This window comes from Cetorhinus maximus, chromosome 3 (assembly GCF_964194155.1).
Source record: "Cetorhinus maximus chromosome 3, sCetMax3.hap1.1, whole genome shotgun sequence".
In the NCBI taxonomy this organism is placed as follows: Eukaryota; Metazoa; Chordata; class Chondrichthyes; order Lamniformes; family Cetorhinidae; genus Cetorhinus; species Cetorhinus maximus.
The window spans coordinates 30,244,766-30,267,092 of record NC_135881.1 but is presented as its reverse complement, the minus strand read 5'-3'; the positions used below and the strand labels follow the sequence as shown (position 1 = coordinate 30,267,092).

The window sequence follows — 22,327 nt, the reverse complement described above, 5'->3', positions numbered from 1 at the left end:
GGAGGCGAGGTACTTGTCACAGGTACCGCAGCCTCTGACCTGCTCCTGCAGCCACAGTATTTATATGGCTCGTCCAGTTCAGTTTCTGGTCAATGGTAACCCCCAAGATTTTGAGTGGGGGATTCAGTGATGGTAATGACATTGAACACCAGGATGGTCGGATTCTCTCTTGTTGGAGATGGTCATTGCCTGACACTTGTGTGGTGCGAATGTTACTTGCCACTTGTCAGCCCAAGCCTGGATTTTGTCCAGGTCTTGCTGCATTTGGGCATGGATTGCTTCAGTATCTGAGGTGTCACGAATGTACAGTACAGTAATCAGCGAATATCCCCACTTCTGACCTTACAATGGAAGGAAGGTCATTGATGAAGCAGCTGAAGATGGTTGGGCTGAGGACACTACCCCGGAGAGCTCCTGGAGTGATGCCCTGGAGCTGAGATGACTGACCCCTAACAACTACAGTCATCTTCCTTTATGCTAGGTATGATTCCAACCAGCAGAGAGTTTTCCCTGATTCCCATTGACTTCAGTTTTGCTAGGGCCCCTTGATGCTATGCTTGGTCAAATGCAGCCTTGATGTCAAGGGCAGTCACTCTCACCTCACCTCGGGAATTCAGCTCTTTCGTCCATGTTTGAACCAAGGCTGTAACGAGGTCAGGAGCTGAATGGCCCTGGCGGAACGCAAACTGGGCATCACAGGTTATTTCTCATCAAGTGCCACTGGATAGCACAACTGAATGAAGCCATTGCCTGTACCTTCAGCCGCTTCTTGATATCAAGTGGAGTGAATCGAATTGGTCGAAGACTGGCATCTGTGATGCTGGGGACCTCCTGAGGAGGCTGAGATGGATCATCCACTTGGCACTTCTGGCTGAAGATTGCGGCAAATGCTTCAGCCTCATCTTTTGCACTGCTGTGCTGGGCTCCTCCATCATTGAGGATGGGGATTGTTGTGGAGCCTCCTCCTCCAGTGAATTGCTTAATTGTCTACCACCATTCATGACTGGATGTGACAGCACTGCAGAGCTTAGATCTGATCCTTTGGTTGTGGGATTGCTTAGCTCCGTCTATCATTTGCTGCCTATGCTGTTTGGCATGTAAGTAGTCCGGTGTTGTAGCTTCACCAGGTTGACACCTCATTTTTAGGTATGTCTGGTGCTGCTCCTGGCATTCCGTCCTGCACTCTTCATTGAACCAGGGTTGATCCCCTGGCTTGATGGTAATGGTAGAGTGGGGGATATGCTGGGCCATGAGGTTACAGATTATGTTCGAGTAGAATTCTGCTGCTGCTGACGGCCCACACCACCTCATGGATGCCCAGTCTCGAGTTGCTAGATCTGTTCGAAATCTATCCCATTTAGCACGGTGGCAGTGCCACACAACACGATGGAGGGTATTCCTCAACGTGAAGGCATAACCTCGTCTCTACAAGGGCTGTGCTATGCTCACTCCCATCGATACTGTCATGGACAGATGCATCTGTGGCAGACAGGTTGGTGAGGATGAAGTCAAGTTTGTTTTTCCCTCTTATTGGTTCCCTCACCACCTGGTTCAGACCCAGTTTGGCAGCTATGTCATTTAAGACTCGGCCAAATCAGTCAGTAGTGGTGCTGCCGAGTCGCTCTTGGTGATGGACATTGAAGTCCCCCACCCACAGTACATCCTGCAACCTTCTTCAGAGCTCTGAAGGAGGGTCATACGGACTTGAAACGTTAACTCTGTTTCCCTCTCCACACGTGCTGAGTTTTTCCAGCATCCACAGTATTCTGCTTTTATTTTAGTGCCTCGTATAAAACTTTCAAAATAGTTAGGAAAGAAAGGGAGGTTGATTAGAGGTATCATAGCCTATTACAGAATAAGACTGAACCAAACTGAATCACTATGGACTGAGTGCAGAAATAGCAAGTCACACTGATATTATACAGACCACCTAACAATGGAAAGAAAATGGAGAATGAAATTTGTAGGCTAAGAGAAGTATGAACAGTTATAATTAAAACTGAAAAGTGACCTAGATGTTTTAGCAGACTTGATGCTAAATATCCCCAACCAATAGCAATCAATAGGATGTTGAACTATATAGTCAGAACAATGGAATACAAGTCAAAGGAGGTAATGATCAAGCCCTCTGATCTGTCAGCACTTCACATACTGTGTTCTATTTTGGTTGCCAAGAAATGAGAGACATGTCCACAATTTAAAGGCCATGCAGAGAGAACTGAAAAGATTGTATATCATTGCTAGGAATACCATTGCCAGGAATTTAAATTAATGAGGAATGGCTAGAGAAGTTTGATCTTTTCAGCTTATAAAGGAGGAGTCAGAGCACAGAATGCTGAAAAAGTTAACTCAGAAGATTACTTTACAATAAACTGCAGGAAGGCACAGGGTTCAAACAGGCAAAATGTAATTTTTAGGCCAACAGTGGGAAATTCTTAAGACGAAGCATGATTAACATATGGAATAAATTTACAGATACACTCGTCCTACAGGCAAACCTTGAAATGATTTAACAAACAACTGGATGCTGCAATTGATGTTAATTAATTATGAGTAGATGACTTTCCTCATCCATAATTATTGTGTGGGCAGCCAACTCTTTTTCTATCACAAATATTTCTCTTCCAAATCTGTGAATGGAGATCAAACATGCGACTATTCTTCTCATAATTAATGTTTGAATACCTCTTTCCTGACAAGAATCTCACAGTGCAGAAGAGGCCTTCAGCCCATCAAGTCTGCACTGACACGTGAGAAACACCTGACCTACCTACCTGATCCCATTTACCAGCACTTGGCCTATAGCCTTGACTGTTATGATGTGCCAAGTGCTCATCCAGGTAATTTTTAAAAGGATGTGAGGTAACCCCCCTCCACCACCCTCCCAGGCAGTGCATTCCAGACCGTCACCACCCTCTGGGTAAAAACGTTTTTCCTCACATCCCTCCTAAACCTCCTGCCCCTCACCTTGAACTTATGTTCCCTCATGACTGACCCTTCAACTAAGGGGAACAGCTGCTCCCTATCCACCCTGTCCATGCCCCTCATAATCTTGTACACCTCGATCAGGTCGCCCCTCAGTCTTCTCTGCTCCAACAAAAACAACCCAAGTCTATCAACCTCTCTTCATAATTTAAATGTTTCATCCCAGGCAACATCTTGGTGAATCTCCTCTGCAACCCCTCCAGTGCAATCACATCCTTCCTATAATGAGGTGACCAGAACTGCACACAGTACTCCAGCTTTGGCCTCACCAACGTTCTATACAACTCCAACATGATCTCCCTACTTTTGTAATCTATGCCTCGATTGGTAAAGGCAAGTGTCCCATATGCCTTTTTCACCACCCCACTAACATGCCCCTCCACCTTCAGAGGTCTATGGACACACACGCTAAGGTCCCTTTGTTCCTCAGAACTTCCTAGTGTCATGCCGTTCATTGAATATTTCCTCGTCAAATTACTCCTTCCAAAGTGTATCACCTCACACTTTTCAGGGTTAAATTCCATCTGCCACTTATCTGCCCATTTGACCATCCTGTCAATATCTTCCTGTACCCCAAGACACTCAACCTCACTGTTAACCACCAGGCCAATCTTTGCGTCATCCGCAAACTTACTAATCCTACCCCTCACATAGTCATCTATGTCGTTTAAATAAATGACGAATAATAAGGGACCCACCACAGATCCCTGTGGTACACCACTGGACACTGGCTTCCAGTCACTAAAGCAGCCTTCTGTCATCACCCTCTGTCTCCTACAAATAAGCCAATTTTCAATCCACTTTATCAAATTACCCTGTAGCCCATGTGCATTTGCCTTCTTTATACGTCTCCCATGTGGGGCGTTGTCAAAGGTTTTGCTGAAATCCATATAAACTACATCAACTGCACTACCCTCATCTACACACCTGGTCACCTCAAAAACTTCAATCAAATTTGTTAGGCATGACCTCCCTCTGACAAAGCCATGCTGACTATCCCTGATCAAACCTTGCCTCTCCAGGTGGAGATAGATTCTCTCCTTCAGAATTTTCTCCAATAGTTTCCCTACCACTGACGTGAGACTCACTGGCCTGTAGTTCCCTGGCTTATCTCTACAACCCTTCTTAAATAGCAGAACCACATTAGCTGTTCTCCAGTCCTCTGGCACCTCCGCCGTGGCCAGAGAAGAATTAAAAATTTGGGTTAGAGCCCCTGAGATATCCTCCCTTGCCACCCTCAGCAGTCTGGGACACAAGTTTTCCAGACCTGGAGATTGGTCCACTTTTAAGCCTGCCAACACCTTGTCACTCCCTATATCAATTTGCTCAAGAACCTCGCCGTCTCTCTCCCTGAGTTTGATACCTTCATCCTCATTCTTTTGGGTGAAGATGGATGTGAAGCATTCGTTCAACACTCTAGCGATGTCGTCTGGCTCCACCCATAGATTGGCCCCTTGGTCCCTAATGGACCCTACTCTTTCCCTGGTTATCCTCTTCCCATTGATATACTTATAGAATATCTTGGGATTTTCCCTACTTTTACCAGCCACAGCTTTCTCATATCCCCTCTTTGCTCTCCTAATTGCTTTCTTAAGCTCCACCCTGCTCTTTCTGTACTCCACTAATGCCTCCGCTGATTTGCTTCCCTTGTGCCTGCTATAAGCCTCTCTTTTCCTTCTCATCGTATCCTGAATATCTCTGGTCATCCATGGTTCTCTGGGCTTGTTACTCCTTCCTATCACCCTGGGGAAGGTGGGACCTGTACAAGCGGGACGGACTACATCTGAACTAGGGCAGGACTAACATCCTTGCGGGCGCGTTTGCTAGTACTGTTGGGAGGAGTTTAAACTAATTCAGCAGGGGGAGGGGACACAATATTAGCAGAATAGGAGCATATCATAATACAGTAAAACAATCAAGGCAGAGGGAGTGCAGCTGCATTAAGTTTCAAGGGAGTAAGGCAAGGCTGGATGGCCTCTACTTTAATGCCAGGAGTATTACAGGTAAAACGGATGAGTTAAGAGTGAGGATTGACACATGGAATTGTGATATAGTAGCCATCACTGAGACGTGGTTGAGGGAGGGGCAGGATTGACAGCTCAACATTCCGAGATATAGAATCTTCAGGCGAGACGGGGGAGGGGGTAAAAAGAGGAGGAGGCATTGCATTATTAGTTAAGGAGTCAGTTACTGCAGTAGGAAAGATATCATCTTGGAGGGGTCATTGAATGAAGCTTTGTGGGTAGAGTTTAGGAATAAAAAAGGGGCAGCCACATTGTTGGGTGTTTATTATAGACCCCCAGGCAGTTAGCAGAAAATTGGGGAGCAAATATGTGCACAATTTGCGGAGGTGTGTAAAAACAATAACAATTGGGTAATTATATTAGGTGATTTCAACTTTCCCAACATTAAATGGGATAGACATAGTGTTAAGGGCTTGGATGGAGTGGATTTCTTGAAATGCGTACAGAACTTTTTAGGTCAATATGTAGAGGGTCCAACAAGGGACGGCGCAGTGCTGGACCTAATTCTGGGGAATGAAGCCGGACAAGTGGCTGTGGTGGTGGTGGGGGAGCATTTTAGTGATAGCGACTGCAACATGGTACAATTTAATATAAAAGCAAAAAACTGCGGATGCTGGAAATCCAAAACATAAACAAAAATACCTGGAAAACTCAGCAGGTCTGGCAGTATCTGCGGAGAGGAGCACAGTTCAGCCTTTTTTGATTCCTTCACCCCACCCCACCCCCACTAGGGCTATCTGTACCTTGCTTGTCCTGCTTCTGCCCTTAATTAGCACATTCCTCAGATAATATCACCACCTTCAACACCTCTTTGTCCTTTTGTCTGTGACATCTTTTGGTTATCTCCACCTATCACTGGCCCTCTATCCAGCTCTGCCCCCCCACCCCACCCCTAAACCAGCTTATATTTCACCTCTTTTCTATTTTTACTTAGTTCTGTTGAAGGGTCATTCGGACTCAAAACGTTAACTGTGCTCCTCTCCACAGATGCTGCCAGACCTGTTGAGTTTTTCCAGGTATTTTTGTTTTTGTTATGGTACAATTTAAGCTTGTTATGGACAAAGAAATAGACAAGTTGCAAAAAAATGTTTTGGTTTGGGGGGAGAGCGGATTTTAGTCAGATAAGGCAGGATCAGGCCAAAGTAGACTGGGAACAGCTACTTGTGGGGAAATCTATAGAGGAGCAGTGGAGTGTTCAAAAAGGAAATGGGGTGGGTCCAGGCTCAACATGTTCCCTCTAGGGTGATAGGAAGGAGTAACAAGCCCAGAGAACTATGGATGATCAGAGATACTGAGGATACAATGAGAAGGAAAAGAGAGGCTTTTAGCAGGTACAAGGGAAGCAAATCAGCGGAGGAATTAGTGGAGTACATACAGAAAGTGCAGGGTGGAGCTTAAGAAAGCAATTAGGAGAACAAAGAGGGGATATGTGAAAGCTCTGGCTGGTAAAAGTAGGGAAAACTCCAAGATATTCTATCAGTATATCAATGGAAAGAGGATAACCAGGGAAAGAGTAGGGTCCATTAGGGACCAAGGGGGAAATCTATGGGTGGAGCCAGAGGAGATTGGTAGAGTGTTGAACGAATACTTCACATTCCAGTGACACCCTTCTAGTGATTTTTTTAATATTTATTCGTTCACAGGATCTGGGGATCACTGGCTAGGCCAGCATTTTATTGCCCATTGCTAAATGCCCATGAGAAGGTTGTGGTGAACTGCCGCAGTTCCATGTGGTGTAGGTACACCCACAGTGCTATTAGGGAGGGAGTTCCAGGCTTTTGACCCAGTAACAGTGAAGGAACAGCGATTATAGTTCCAAGTCAAGAGAGTGTGTTGGCTTGGAGGGGAAATTGTAGGGGTGGTGTTCCCATGCACCTGTTGCCCTTGTCCTTGGAGGTGGTAGAGGTCGTGGATTTGGAAGGTGTTGTCGAAGGAACCTTGGTGAGTTTCTGCAGTGCATCTTGTAGATGGTACACACTGCTGCCACTGTGCCATTGGTAGTGGAGGAAGCAAGTGTTTAAGGTGGAGGATGGGTGTGAATCAAGCGGCTGCTTTGTCATGGACGGGTGTTAAGCTTCTTGTGTTGTTGAAGCTACACATTATATGAATTAACAGCACGGATAGAAATTAATAGGTTTGATCTAACAGCCATTGCAACATGGCAAAAGGTTGGAAACTAAATATTCCAGAATGCTTAACCTTTAGAAGAAATGCATAGAAAGGAAAAGGATGAGGGGTAGCCCTGTTAAAAAAGGATGGGAAAAAGACAGTACAGAAAAAAGGGTCTTGGCTCATCAAATCAAGAAGCAGAATCAGTTTGGGTGGAGCTAAGAAACAGCAAGAGGTAGAAAATATTAGTGGGAGTTGCTTATAAATCTCAGACAGTAGTTATAACGTAGAGCAGAGTATAAAGCAGGGAATCAGAGGTGTGTGCAATAAGGGTAATGCAGTAATTATGGGGAACTTAAATATTCATAGAGACTGGACAAATCAAATTTGCGGCACTAGTGGGGAGGGTGAGTTCATGGATGGTATACAAGATAGTTATGTCAAGGAACCAACTAGGGAATAGGCTACTTTCAGATCTAGTATTGCGTAAAAAGAAAGGATTAATAACCTTGCAGTAAAGGGGTCTCCAGGGAAGAGTGACCATAATAGGATGGAATTTTTATATTGAGGTTGAAAGTGATTCAGTTATGTCTAAAACTAGGGTGTTAAATCTAAAGTTTTTTGAGCAGACGTCACGACTAACTGAGGATAGAACGCTGTAATATCAAGCTCCACTGCTCCTCGAGCTGAGACAGATATGGAAAAAGTTTGATCAGCCCACTTAATTGTTTAATTTAGGTTAACAGAATACGAGCACCAGGTTTGTAAACTTAATAAGTAAATAACTGTTTATTGAACAAACTGTTAACCAATGGCAAAAGAAAGAAATATCAACTGTTAATTTTGAACTCTGTAACCTAAACTCTGCCACTTCTTAAATCTCTATACACACATTTACAAGGCACATAAGACACACAAAAGCATGGATTTTAAGGGTGGGATAAAAAAATTCAATAGTACAAATTCCAGAGTACAGGATTCGATGGGTTGATTTTGATCGATGTCTCCTAAATTCCAGAAATGAGGTGGTTTTCAAGCACTTTCAGTCTTTAGTTCATTCGTTGAGCACTTGCCTTTCAATGTCTCTAACAGTGATTTTCCCCTTTGCCTCTTGACAGGGGTTTTCAGAGAGAGCAGGTTATAGAGATGGGGAGAAAAAGCCAGCTAGTTATTATTGTAGGATTACTGGAATTCTGCACACACAGGAGGGGTGAGGTTTGGGTCTTCTTCCTTTCAGGCTAGGAGCTATTCTGCTGCACTGCTCTCACACAAAACCTGGTCAGGAGCCAATTAAAACGTTGTTGCCAGGCAGTTCCCCATTAGGCCAGGCTCCTCCTCAGCACCAACCTGTCTTTCATGGTACACTCTGTTCCAGGACAGCAACATTGTATATATCCCTCACACTGTTCCAGTGGACATGTCCTTCAAACTGCAGCCATTGTAATTTCAATCCATAGTCCAACAGAAATAAAAAGATGTGTTCTTTATATGAATCCACCCTTAAAAGAGATGAAACGCCATTTCAAAAATGAGTTTCATCACAAGGTGTGTGACACATGGACAACAAGACACAAGACTTACTTTCATTCACCCTTCCTCCCCCTTCTACAATCTTCAGCATTTCTTACCCCTTTAACTTATTTTAGTATTTTACACCCAGGACAATGCACTCGTGATCACATTATCTTTGTCGTCAATCGAACAATCTTTACATTGAATGGTTGAAATAATAAACTCCATCTAAACAGTCTCGCATTTCGAGTTTTAAACTTTTCAATGAACGCCAGTGGATTATGGCGAGTGTAGATTAGTGTTTCTTTGTTATGTCGGACATAAACTTCAAAGTGTTGAAGAGACAACAACAATGCTAGAGTTTCTTTTGCTACTGTACAGTACTTCCTCTGATATTGATTTAGTTTCTTGGAAAAGTACCTCACCGGCTTCTCTATCCCTAATTGATCATCTTGTAATAGGACTGCACCTACTCCCATGTCACTAGCATCAATTGCCATTTTAAAAGGTTTGGTAAAGTCAGGGGAGGCCAACACTGGTTCATTTATGAAGATTACCATCAGCTTTTCAAAGGCTGCTTAGCATTCTGCTGACCATACCACTTATGCCTGTTTTCTTAACAAATTGGTGAGAGGTACAGCTATTGTGCTGAAGTTAAGGCACAAACTTCTGATAAAACCCACACATTGCCAAAAACCTCGTGATTTCTTGTGTTACTTTACATGCTCCTGTGAGTCTTTCTAGAAACATGGACACATAATCCAACAGGAGGATTCATCTGTCTACTTTAGAAACTTTTCCTTAATCACTTTTATTGGGCCTCTTATTTCATGACCATAGATCAATTCAAATAGACTAATTCCAGTAGATTAATTTGGAGAATCTCTGGTAGCAAGGAGTAAGAAATCTAATCCTTTGTCCCAATACTTTGGGTTTTCATGGCAATAGGTCTTAATCATGATTTTGAGAGTCTGATGGTATCTCTCTAAAGCTCCCTGTGTCTGTGCGTGGAGAGTAGACTTTAGTTTTTGTTTGATACCCAAATTGCTGATTATGTACTGGAAAATTTGAGACATGAAGTTAGAACCTTGGTCAGATTGTATTTCAATTGATAGGCCATAACGAGCGACAGACTGAGTTAACTTTTCCACTACCACCTTAGCTGTAATTGCCCTTAAAGGAAGAGCTTCTGGAAATCAGGTTGGCATATCCATGATTGTAAGGATATACTGATGCCCTGCTTTTGTTTTGGGTAATGGTCCTACACAATCTACTAATACCCGGCTAAATGGTTCTTCAAAAACTGGTATGGGTATTAAAGGTGCTGGTTTGATTACGTGTTGAGGTTTACCTGCTACCTGACATGACTGACATGTTTTACAAAATTGCACTACGCCCCTTTGAAGTCTTGGCCAGGTAAAATGCCCATTTATCGATGCTTGGGTTTTCTGTATTCTTACATGTCCTGCCATAGGGATTTCATGTGCTGCTCGCAGTATCTCCTTATGATATTTGGATGGTTCCACTATCTGACGAACAACTGTCCATTCCTCATCTGGAAGTCTGTGAGGCCCAAATGGGCAAATAAATGGCAGATGGAATTTAACCCTGAAAAGTGTGAAGTGATATACTTTGGAAGGAGTAATTTGACAAGGAAGTATTCAATGAACAGCATGACACTAGGAAGTTCTGAGGAACAAAGGGATCTTGGCATGTGTGTCCATAGATCTCTGAAGGCAGAGGAGCATGTTCGTGGGGTGGTGAAAAAGGCATATGGGACACTTGCCTTTACCAATCGAGGCATAGATTACAAAAGTAGGGAGGTCATGTTGGAGTTGTATAGAACCTTAGTGAGGCCACAGCTGGAGCACTGTGTGCAGTTCTGGTCGCCACATTATAGGAAGGATGTGATTGCACTGGAGGGGATGCAGAGGAGATTCACTAGGATGTTGCCTGGGATGAAACATTTAAGTTATGAAGAGAGGTTGGATAGACTTGGGTTGTTTTCATTGGAGCAGAGAAGATTGAGGGGCGACCTATTCGAGGTGTACAAGATTATGAGGGGGCATGGACAGGGTGGATAGGGAGCAGCTGTTCCCCTTAGTTGAAGGGTGAGTCACAAGGGAACATAAGTTCAAGGTGAGGGGCAGGAGGTTTGGGGGGATGTGAGGAAAAACTTTTTTACCCAGAGGGTGGTGATGGTATGGAATGCACTGCCTGGGAGGGTGGTGGAGGCGGGTTGCCTCACATCCTTTAAAAAGTACCTGGATGAGCACTTGGCACGTCAAAACATTCAAGGCTATGGGCCAAGTGCTGGTAATGGGATTAGATAGGTAGGTCAGGTGTTACTCACATGTCGGTGCAGACTCGATGGGCTGAAGGGCCTCTTCTGCACTGTGATTGTGATTCTGAGGGTGTCTCCACTTCCTCATCAGAACTCCGTTTTTAATGTAATACCACTCCGGAACTTCTTCCACCTCAGCTTCAGTGTGAGCCGACTGTGCTAAATTGTTTAACTTTGGATCTGCTTTCTGAGCCCCAATTAATGAAGACCTGCCAAATACTTCCTTTGAATTATCCTCATCCTTAAAGAAAGTTTCGGCTACATTTGCTCAGGGTATTACTTTGACCTTTGGTGATGGACTTTGTTTAACCATTGCTCTGGTCACCAAACACGATGGAAACATACCAGGAACTTGTTCTTGTAACTGCTTTCGCGGACTTTCTGTAATTATGGGCAAAGTTATAACCTTCACCCCTGCCAAATTATTCCCAGGAGTAAATCAATTCCAACCACGGGGAATTTCTTAATCACTCCTACAAACACTGATCCAGAAAACAAATCACACTCCAATTGCACTTTGCACAATGGAACCACTTATCCCGTTTACCAACACTTTAGCTTTTGTGGAACTCTCTGGAAGGAAAACTAGGTCCTTCTCCAGCAAAAAAGAGTCTGAGTAGCTCCCGTGTCCCTTGATATAGTTATGGGTTTAGCTGCATATTATTTGATGAAAGTGGGGTTATCTTTCCTTTAGACAAAAACCCTTGATATCTCTCATCTACCTCATCCACATTACCTGCATTCACAGTAGTGTTTACCTCCAGGCCCTTGTTTGTAGTTAAAGCTACAATTTGATCCGTGCCATTTTCTTTGAGTATCCTTTTTGGACTCACTCTTACAAACTCCAATAAGTCCCATGGGGCTTCCCCCACAACTTCCAGAATTCTGAATGAATGTGTCTCACTTTATTACAATGGAAATACTTAGGCCTTCGAGGTATACCTCCACTCTCAGTACCTTCCTTTCTGATCTGGGGAGGAGATCTCAAGGTATTCCCAGCTATCCATTCTTTACCCTGGCTACTTGTCTTCCTTTCACTCTCCCACTTTCTAGCCTATTCAAATTTATGGGGTGATGGAGAAAAGGTTTAGTTTTATGGATCAGCTCATAATCGTCAGCCATTACTGCTGCCTGTCTAGCAGTTGCAATCCTTTGGTCTTCAACATGGGTTCTTATTTCAGAAGGTCGGGAGTTTTTAAATTCTTCCAAGAGAATGGTGTCTCTGAGAACTTCATAGGTAGTTTCAACTCCTAATGATCATATCCAACTGTCAAAACTACTTTGCTCAATCCTTTCAAATTCAATGCATGTTTGCCCAGACTGCTTCTTTAAATTTCGAAACTTTTGTCTGTATGCTTCAGGGAACAAACTCATATGCACTCAAAATGGCCTTTTTCACCACATCATGATCCCCAGAAATCTCCTTTGACAGTGAACCATAAATTTCTTGTGCTCTACCTGTCAATTTGCTCTGCATGGATGTCCAGTTTTCCTTTGGCCCGTTCACCTGATTAGCTATCTTTTCAAATGAAATAAAGAATGCTTCAACATCCTTTTCCTCAAATTTTGGAAGAACTTGTACAAATTTAAACATCTCCCCACTGGGTTTTAGGTTAACGGTTTTCTCATCATCAGAACTTTCCTCAGCATCTGATGTCTGTCTCCTTTTTAAAATCCAGCCTTTTAAGATGGTACTCTCTGTATCTTTCCTTCATTCTCTCTTGCATGGCTAACTTTTCCCTTTGGAGATCATGTTTTCGCATTTCTAATTCTCCTCCTTGTTTTCTTTCTCTCGCCTGCCTTGCTGCCTGCTCCCTTTGAAATGCTCTTTCCTTTTCTTTCTCTGCTCTTTCTTTTTCTGCTGCCTCTAGCTGAAGTTTTTTCATTTGGAACTGAACTTGAGCTCATTCAAATGAACCACGCCTTGGAGAACTCGGTCTCTTGGGTATTCCTTCCAATTTCAAATGCTGTGCCATCTCTTTGATTATCTCTGCCTTCCTAGCTTTGGCAAAACTCTTAATTTACTTGCCAATTCGATTAATCTGGCTTTTGGGATCCCTTGCAAAATTGTCAAGGACATCCCTTCCACTTGCAGGAAAGCTTTAGCAGTTTCTAGTGCCATCTTATTTTGACAGTACAAACCTGGTGTTTACTTTTAGCTTTTATTACTTACTTAACCTACACCCAAATCGTCGTTATCTTTCGTTCCAAGGTATCCCTGACCCAAGCCCCCATACTTTGTCACGACTCACTGGGGATAGTGCGCTGCAATATCAAGCCCCACTGCTCCCCGAGCCGCGACAAACGTGAAAAGGTTTGATCAACCCACCTAATTGTTTAATCTAGATTAACAGAATAGGAGCACCTGGTTTGTAAATTTAATAAGTAAATAACTGTTTATTGAACGAACTGTTGTTCACCAGTGGCTAAAGAAATATGAACTGTTAATTTCTAACTCCACAACCTAAACTCCACCCCTTCTTAAATCCCTATACACATACATACAAGACACATAAGGCACACAAAACATGGAGTTTAAGGGTGGGATAAAACAGTTCAATAGCACCAATTCCAGAGTACAGGATTCGATGGGTTGATTTTGATCGATGTCTCCCAAATTCCTTGCAGTTCTTTGTTGATGACACAAGGTGGTCTTCCAGCACTTTCAGTCTTTAGTTCACTGGTTGAGCACTTGCCTTTCAATGTCTCTAACAGTGATTTTCCCCTTTGCCTCTTGACAGGGGTTTTCAGAGGGAGTAGGTTATAGAGATATGAGGAAAAAATGTCACCTAGCTATTATTGTAGGATTACTGGAATCTTACACACACAGGAGAGAGATGTTTTCGGTCTTTTTCTTTTCAGGCTAAGAGCTACTCTGCTGCACTGTTCTCACACAAAACCTGGTCAGGAGCCAATTAAAATGTTGCCAGGCAGTTCCCCATTCGACAAGGCTCCTCCTCTGCACCAACCTGTCTTTCATGGCACACACTGTTCCAGGACACTAACATTGTATATATCACTTGCACTGTTCCAGTGGACATGTCCTTCAAACTGCAGCCATTGTAATTTTAATCCACAGTCCAACAGAAATAAAAAGGTATGTTCTTTACACATATAATTCGTAAGATGGATATAATCAGTAAGATGGATAAAGCGGAACCAGTGAATATAGTATGCTTAGATTTTCAGAAAGGATTTGATAAGGTGCCACTCAAGCAGTTATTATGCAAAATTAGGATTCATGAGATTAGGGGTCATATATTAACATGATTGAGGATTGTTTGATGGACAGGAAACAGAGTAAGAATAAATGGAACATTTTCAGGCTGGCGGACTGTAATTATTGGTGTACCACAAGGATCAGTACTTGGGCTTGAGCTATTTAGAATCTGTATTAATGACTTAGGTGAGGTCATCCAAGTTTGCTGACAATGGAAAGTTAGGTGGGAAAGTGAGCAGAGGACACAAAGAGGCTGCAAAGAGATATAGACAGGTTAAGTGAGTGGCCAACAACAGGGCAGATGGAGTATAATGTGGGCTAATATGTTGTAAGGAGGACGAAAAGTAGCTGCAGAGGGAAATGGACAGATTGGATGAGGTGGCAAGAACAGGTGACAATGAGCTGGCAGATGGAATACAAGGCGGTATTGGGAAAACCACATCATCACGAACTGGCTTTTTCTTTTTAAAATTTGGAAGGACGTTGCATTATTTGAACTTTTGGATGCTGACCTAGAGGCTTTTATAAAAAAAAAATGCCATAAGTTCACCTTGGAACTGTCAACAAGCATGCCTTTCCAAGAAATCACCTGATCAGCATGGGACCTGAAGAGGGTGGGGGGGGGGAGAGGAGGAGAGAGCTGTGTGTTTGTTTACATTGCAATTACTTTAATTGATGAAAAAACTGGTTTAAAGGCAAAATACTAGTGAGTTACTGGAAATCACATAACAGGGATGAGCTTTCAGTTTTGAACTTGTGTGTTTGAGTTCAGCTGGGACTGAACTGAGAAAGTAAAAGCTGCATGACTTTCCTTCTTGTTTTTTGGAAACCAGAGAGGCTGAGAAGAGGGATTGACCTGGCTATATTCTCTGCCAATGGTGAAACTCCATTGGTGAGAACCTCCAGACATCTACTGGGACCAGTGGCCCGTCTTCATACGAGGGAGCTCCAGATCAACAGTGTCGAGACACTGCGAACTTTATCCTTTATTTTTATAACACCGATTCTCTAAAGCCCATCTTTGCAAAGAGACCCTGTTTGTCTTTTGTATGTGTATATGTGCACGTGTGTGTGCGCAGAGGTCCAGAGTACAACTGTGTGTTAACTAGTTCCTGCAATTGGTTTTTTAAAAAAGTTTTGTTTGTCAATCATTATTTCTGAGTTTATTGAAAGAAGCCTGGTTAAAGTCTCAAGTCTCTTTTAATCTGGGTCTAACAGTAATGAAAGTAAATAATTGGCCATTTTGGTGAGTGGATTAAACTTTTAAACTAATGGTGTGACTTGCGGAGTAGTGGGGCTAGATAAATTGCGCACTCCTCCCATCCCGGTTGTAACAGTGGCAAAGTGTGAAGTTATCCACTTCGGTAAGAAAAAGAAAGCAGAATGTTTTTTGAATGGTGATTGACTGGGAAATGTTTGCATTCAGAGGGACTTGGGTGTCCTTGCACATGAATCACAAAGTTAACATGCAGGTACAGCAAACATTAGGAAGGCAAATGGTATGTTAGCTTTTATAATAAAGGGACTGAAGCATAAGGGTAAAGAATTCTTGCTACAATTATACAGGGCACAAATGAAGGCACACATGGAGTAGTGTGTGCAGTTTTGGTCTCCTTCGGAACAGCATAACTGTCCGAGAGGAAGTGTAACAAAGGTTCACTGGACTGGTTCCTGGGGTGAGTGGACGGTCCTATGAGGAGAGTTTGAGTAGACTATGCCTATATTCCATCGAGTTTAAAGGAATGAGGTGCAATCTTATTGAAACATAAAATTCTTAAAGGGTTTGACAGGATAGATGCTGAGAAAATGTTTCTAGAATCTAGAGTCAGTCTTAGAATAAGGGGTCGGCCATTTAGGACTGAGAGGAAGAAAAATTTTTTCACTCCAAAGGTTGTGAATCTTTGGAATTGGCTACCCCAGATAGCCATGGATGCTCAGTCATTGAGTACATTCAAGACAGAGTTTGATAGATTTTTTTGGGTGCTAAGAGAATTAAGGAATATGGGGATAATGAGGGAAGGTAGAGTTGAGATAAAAGATCAGCCATGATCTTGTTGGATAGCGAGCAGGCGCGAAGCGCCAAATATTATGTTCTTAGATCACAGTTTGAATGTAGTATATTTTACTGTACAACTAAATTGTTTATTCTTACAGAAATGTAACTCACCTACACAGAATAAAGCAATACGAAAAGCCACAAAAATTGGAAAAAGTGATGTGGGAAAAATACAAATCAAGGTGACAAGTATCTAACACAGCACTTTACTATTTTGAATTCCTCCACACACCATTCTCAGTTGGGATAGCAGCCAAGTGACAGCTCCCAGGGTCTGCTGGTGTAACTCTTGAAACAACAACTGGATGGATCACGTAAGTGGCTAAAGAGGATTCCACTTCTCTCACTAGTTTCTAGTTTCTCTATCCCTCATAATGGACAGCAAGCATGAAAAAACAGAACATGTTTTCCTTCCTCTTCACTTTTTAAAAAAAATATATAGGTTCTCAGTCTCTCTAAACATCAACATTTACAAGTTTCATGCCTTATAACAAATATTCTGCTTTTCTATTCTTGCTTTCAAAGTGAATAACTTTACGCTCCCCTACATTATCATAGAATCATAGAAAGTTTATGGCACAGAAGGCGGCCACTTGGCCCGTGATATCTACGCCAGCTGAAAAAACAAGGCACCCAGCCTAAGCCAACTTTCCAGCATTTGGTCCCTAGCCCTGCAGGTTACATTGCTTCAGGTGCACATCCAGGCATCTTCTAAATGAAATGAGGGTTTCAGCCTCTACCACCCTTTCAGGCATGAGTCCCCAGATTCCTAGCACCTCTGTTTTCACCCAGTTTTCCTCATCTCCCCTCTAATCCTTCTACTAATCACTTAAAAACTGTACAATGGAAGGGATTTTTAAAAACCTGCCCATCTCTCCGAGATTTCTGCTAACAACCATTCCATCCCCACACTCTGGCCCCAATTTTTATTACTCCACCACAGGTGGTCTTGCCTTCAGTTTCCTAAGCAGAGAGCTCTGGAATTCCCTCCCTCTCTCCTCCTTTAAGGACCACTCCTTACAATTTATCTCTTTGATCATGTTTTAATATCTATCTTGTATTCTGACATTCAGGGTTAATATGAGCTACATGTGAACTAACAGGTAAACTATGGTTGAACACACTATACAATAAATAGCGAATGCGACCAAGACATCCACCATCTTGTTGCCCACTCATTTAATCTATTTATATCACTTTGCAGCCTCTGTGTTCTCCTCGCAGCTTACCTTTCCACCTCGCTTTATGTTGTTTGCAAACTTAGATAAATTACTCTGTTTCTCTTTGTCTTAAGTCATTAATATAGGTTTAGGCATGGGGGAGATGGTGGCATCGAGGTGATGTCACTGGACTAATAATCCAGAGGCCCAGGCCGATGCACTAGAGACATGGAAGCTGGTGGAATTTAAAATTCAATTATTAAGACCCTGGAATATAAAGCTAGTCTCAGCAATGGTGACCATGAAACTACCAATGGTTGTAAATGCCGATCTGATTCCTTTAAGGAAGAAAATCTGCCAATCTTACCCGGTCTGGCCTTTGTGACTCCAGACCCACATCAATGCGGTTGACTTTTAACTGTCCCCTGAAATAGCCTAGCAATGGGCAGCAAATGCTGCCTTACCAATAATACCACATCCCACCAAAGAATAATGAAAAGAAAATAGCCATTCCATTGCATAGCACACTGGCATGGTAAGTGACTGAATTGTCAGTCTAAAAACTTGTCTTTGCTTAAAGAAATAAAGCCAGATTAAGTAATAAAAATGATCTCACCTCCATAGAATAGTATAGTGTTGTGAAGAAGCAACTGGGCATCAGCTTTAAACTCATCAAAACTTTTGTACTTGTTTTCATTCAATTTCTGCAAAGAAATATGGAACAATATTATAGACATCATTTGAGCACTAAATCTCACTATGGAGTCATTAGTTTAACATGACTAATTGAGTCAATATCTGTTTTTATAAGGATTTTATTAAATGAGATTTTTTAACATTTGGGGTTAATATTATAGGACTGGGCATTCCGCTTCATTGGGCGGGACTTTGCAGCTCCGACACTAGTGGGCATCGTTATGGGCAGGACAGGAAAATTTGGAGAGCCATTAAAAGTCAACGGCTCTCCAAATTTTCCTGTGCCGCCCACGACCATGCCTGCCAGTGTCGGGGCCGAAAATCCCGGCCATTGTTTTTACAATTTTAGGAGCTTTTAAATTTATTTTATGTTCATAGGCCACATACAGTTCGGTGACACTAAAACCAGAATATTGGTAACAGTTGCTTCAGTTCATCATTATAGAATGATATGGCACAGAAGGAGGCCATTCAGCATATCATGCCTGTGCTGATTCTTTGAAAGAGTCACCTAATTAGTCCCACCTCCCCTGCTCTTTACAAATAGCCCAGCGTTTTTGTCCCCTTCAACTATTTATCCAAGTGCCTTTTGAAAATTATTGAATTTGCTTCCATTACCTTTACAGGCAGTGCATTTGAGCTTATAACTCCCTGCATAAAAAATGTTTTCTTGCCTCTGGCTCTTTTGTCCTCTGGTTACTGACCCGTCTGCCAAGGAAAATGTATTTTCTTATTCATTCTGTAAAAATTTTCATGATTTTGAACAGCTTTATCAAATTTCCCCTTAACCTTCTCTACTTAAAGAACAATGGCACCAGGTTGACAAGCCTTTCTATGTAACTGGAATCCTTCATCCCTGATACCAACATACAAACTTTTGCCAATAGACATGGACTTCAAATAACAAAAGCTCAAGTGCAGAAGAATCTAACTACGTTGGTTCTTTACCTACCTCTTGTATGCTGGCAACGTCTATAGGTGTGTGTACCAATCTCCTGTACATTGGGTGCTTGCTCTCCTTTCCCTTCTTACCAAGTTCTGAGGCCTGAAAAAAATATTTCCCACATTTGTAACTGAAATAAAAACCTCAAAACTCAAGTCATGCCCCTGGCATAGAATACTTGCTTTTGAAGCACAAGTTTTTATTGCAGGAGGTACAGGAGATACAAATCGAGATGCAACAGTGAATCAACATAAAATCTTAATGTAGCCACAATTATCTTGTAATCCACACTACAGGGTAATACAAAGGGTAGGGTACAATTCACTAGGACACTATTTTACCCGATACGTCAAAATACAAATAAAAAGAAAGGGTTGACAGTTGGGGCTGTTGTCTTAGAACATAGGAGAATAAAGGAATGTTTTATAGAAGTGTTTAAAATTGTGGAACAGTATAGATAGAAACAGATTACTTCCAACGACTAGTGGGTCTACAACAAGGTCATAAAGATAGGGGATTAAATGCAAGAGATTTAGGACAGAGAGCAGAGAGAAAGATAATTTTCTTTATACATAGGTGTGAGGCTACCAAAATTTTGATTGAAGTGGAGACCAAGTTAACATTTAAGAATAGGTTAGATAGGCAGTTGAGAGATAATGGGATCAGGGCAGGAAGGTGATCAGGATTACTATTTGGATGAAGGACAAACACCAACATGCACTGAATAGGTTAAACAGCCTGTTTCCTTGCTGTAATTTTTATGTAATTCTTTGTAACTTGGGGTCCATTTTTCTATTCATACATCTATATCATCAGCTTCAAACACGTAGCCTCCAAAAACTGTAGGATGGCTTCACGCTTAAAAAAAAATCAATTCCACATGACCAAAATGAAAAAGTCACAAATGTTTTTGAAAATAGTTTATTCAGAACACACGTAGTATCCTTGTAAACTGAAGCACAAAGTTCCAGGTGCTAATAAAATCTCAAACATCTGAAATAAAATGAAAGTTGAATTCAAGTGAACACAAATTTCTGGTGCAAACACTTACTCAATCTTGAGTTCTGATACATAAATTGAAGAAAAAATTGAAGTACTGCAAACTACAAGATATTCATTAGAACAGGGGTCACCACCCTTTTCTTTAATGAGAACTACTTCTGATTAATGACAAATATCCCAAGCAAGCTACTAAAATATATGGATTGATAAGGGTACATATTAAACCAGAGATCTCCAACCCTGCTTCTGGAGAGCCCCAGCCCAGCAGATTTTATAGGTTACCATTAAATCACCAATTTAAGACTTGGATCAATTTCATTGTGATCAATTAAGCAGATGATTTGTTAAATTAAGTAATTTAAAGATCATTTGGGACCAAAATCTGATTGGGAACACCTTTAAATTCAGCCATCAAGGACCAGAATTCTCTTAATTGAAGACATTACTTGCTTCATTGATCAATAACTGACAGGTGTTCCCAGTCTTTAGAAACAGGTGACCTATAAGACTAACTGGATTGGGACTCTCCAGGGCCAGGGTTGGAGACCCCTGTAAGCTATTACAGTTGAACTACAAAATTATATGTTTAAAATTAAGAAAATTGATTCTTAACTTTTATTTCAATGTGAAACTTGACACTGCATAGTGTCCACCAGTGCTGTGTAATCTGGTGTGTATCTTGAGAGGGCAACTCTGATAGAGTCATCGAGATGCTCATGGGTCAGACGCGTTGAAATTTGGATTTGATGAAGTCCATCTCGGAAAAGGCAGATTTGCAAAGATAGATGGAACCAACCAGGGAAGCCACTTGCATTGCTGCTGTGCAGATGTACTTCTCAGTTCCTGAGAGACTCCAGGAATTAGTGGCAGATTGCCTTGATTTCAACTGAATGTCATTTCGAAGGCTGACAATCTCCACTTCCATAGTGACAAAATCAAGGTTGAACAGCACACTAATTTGTTCAGAAATGTCACTAACATCTACTTCCATGAAGGGAATTGAAGTAAACATCACGCAGGGCTCCAGTTGCTCAAAATTACTGAATCTGTCGTTGGACTTTTGGCCAAGCCTGATCAGGAGATCACGGTACTCGTCAGTGTCCAGGAGCCCAGCAGCAGCTTCATTTTCTGGCAACTTTTGGAGCACAGAAGGAAAATGTTGCATTTTGCTCTTCTGCACTTGCTGTACCAAAAGGTTAAGTTTCGACTTGAAAGCTTTCATTGCACTAATCACTTCGGCAATTGTCTTCTCTTTCCCTTGCACTTCACAGTTCATGGTGTTCAATTTCTCTGTCACATCTGTTAGAAATGCCAAATCAAGCAGCCACGCAATGCTTGATAATTGGGCAGTATCTTTGTTTCTTGACTCCTTGAAAGCTTTGATTTCTGGCAGAAGTGAAAGAAAATGATGCAGTATTTCTCCCCTGCTAAGGATTTCAGCGTGCAGCAAAAGATTGCCATACTTGGTTGACGGTTAAGTCGAGAAATGACTTGAAGCTTCAGTGCTGTTTGGCCTTTGCACGAATCGAATTAATAATTCTAACAGGAGACATAACGTGATCAAATCCCATTATTCTGGCACAAATTGCCTGTTGATGGATGAAGCAGTGGTAGTTCAAGAAACGAGGGAAATCGGAGTCTGCTTTACAACTCACAATGAAACCAGCATGACGCCCAGTCATTGCTGGCACACCATTGGTGGTCATTGACACTAGCTTCTCCAATGGCACATTCTGTTTGGCGAAATAATTCTTGACCTTGTTGTGGATATCAACTCCCCTGGTTGTGGATTTCAGAGGCAACAATGTCAAGAATTTCTCTTTATTGGTGAAATCTTCAAACATCATTCAAATGAACACTGCCAACTGGGCAGTATTGCTCGTGTCAACCGCAGTATTGCTTGTGTCAACCGATTCATCACATTTAATAGAAAACCACTTGCACGTACTTAAATCCCTCTCTAGCTGTTCCATCGCATCGACCGATAATTCGGATACCCTTCTCACCAAGATGTTTGCTCCTAACTGCATGCCTGAAATGGCAGACATAATTTCAGGGCTGTTACTGAGATCTTTGAATAAAGATTCGCCCATCAGAGTCATCGCACCCTTCATAATCACACTGTCTGTATATGTTGCCTTGTTCTTGGTTAAACAACGAGCAACTTTGAAAGGTGTCTCTGTTGCCGCATTAGCTTTCTTGGTTGGCTTCGTTAAAAAATAGAATGCTGTCTCTGCAGTGCAACTTTTAATTCACTTATTTTTTGTGACCGCAGA

The 22,327-nt window shown here is 42.0% G+C and overlaps 1 protein-coding gene across 7 annotated transcripts in view; it reads right to left on the bottom strand.

Moving 5' to 3' along the window:
• zmynd11 (zinc finger, MYND-type containing 11) overlaps nucleotides 1-22,327 on the bottom strand; it is a 189,480-nt gene that overhangs the window by 43,502 nt on the left and 123,651 nt on the right. For all 7 annotated transcript variants that reach the window (XM_078537348.1, XM_078537313.1, XM_078537331.1 and 4 more), the window contains 2 exons: nucleotides 19,059-19,151; nucleotides 18,027-18,114 (listed from right to left, as the gene is read on the bottom strand). In XM_078537348.1, coding sequence (XP_078393474.1) covers nucleotides 18,027-18,114; nucleotides 19,059-19,151 — 181 coding nt within the window. The remainder of the gene's footprint in view (nucleotides 1-18,026; nucleotides 18,115-19,058; nucleotides 19,152-22,327) is intronic.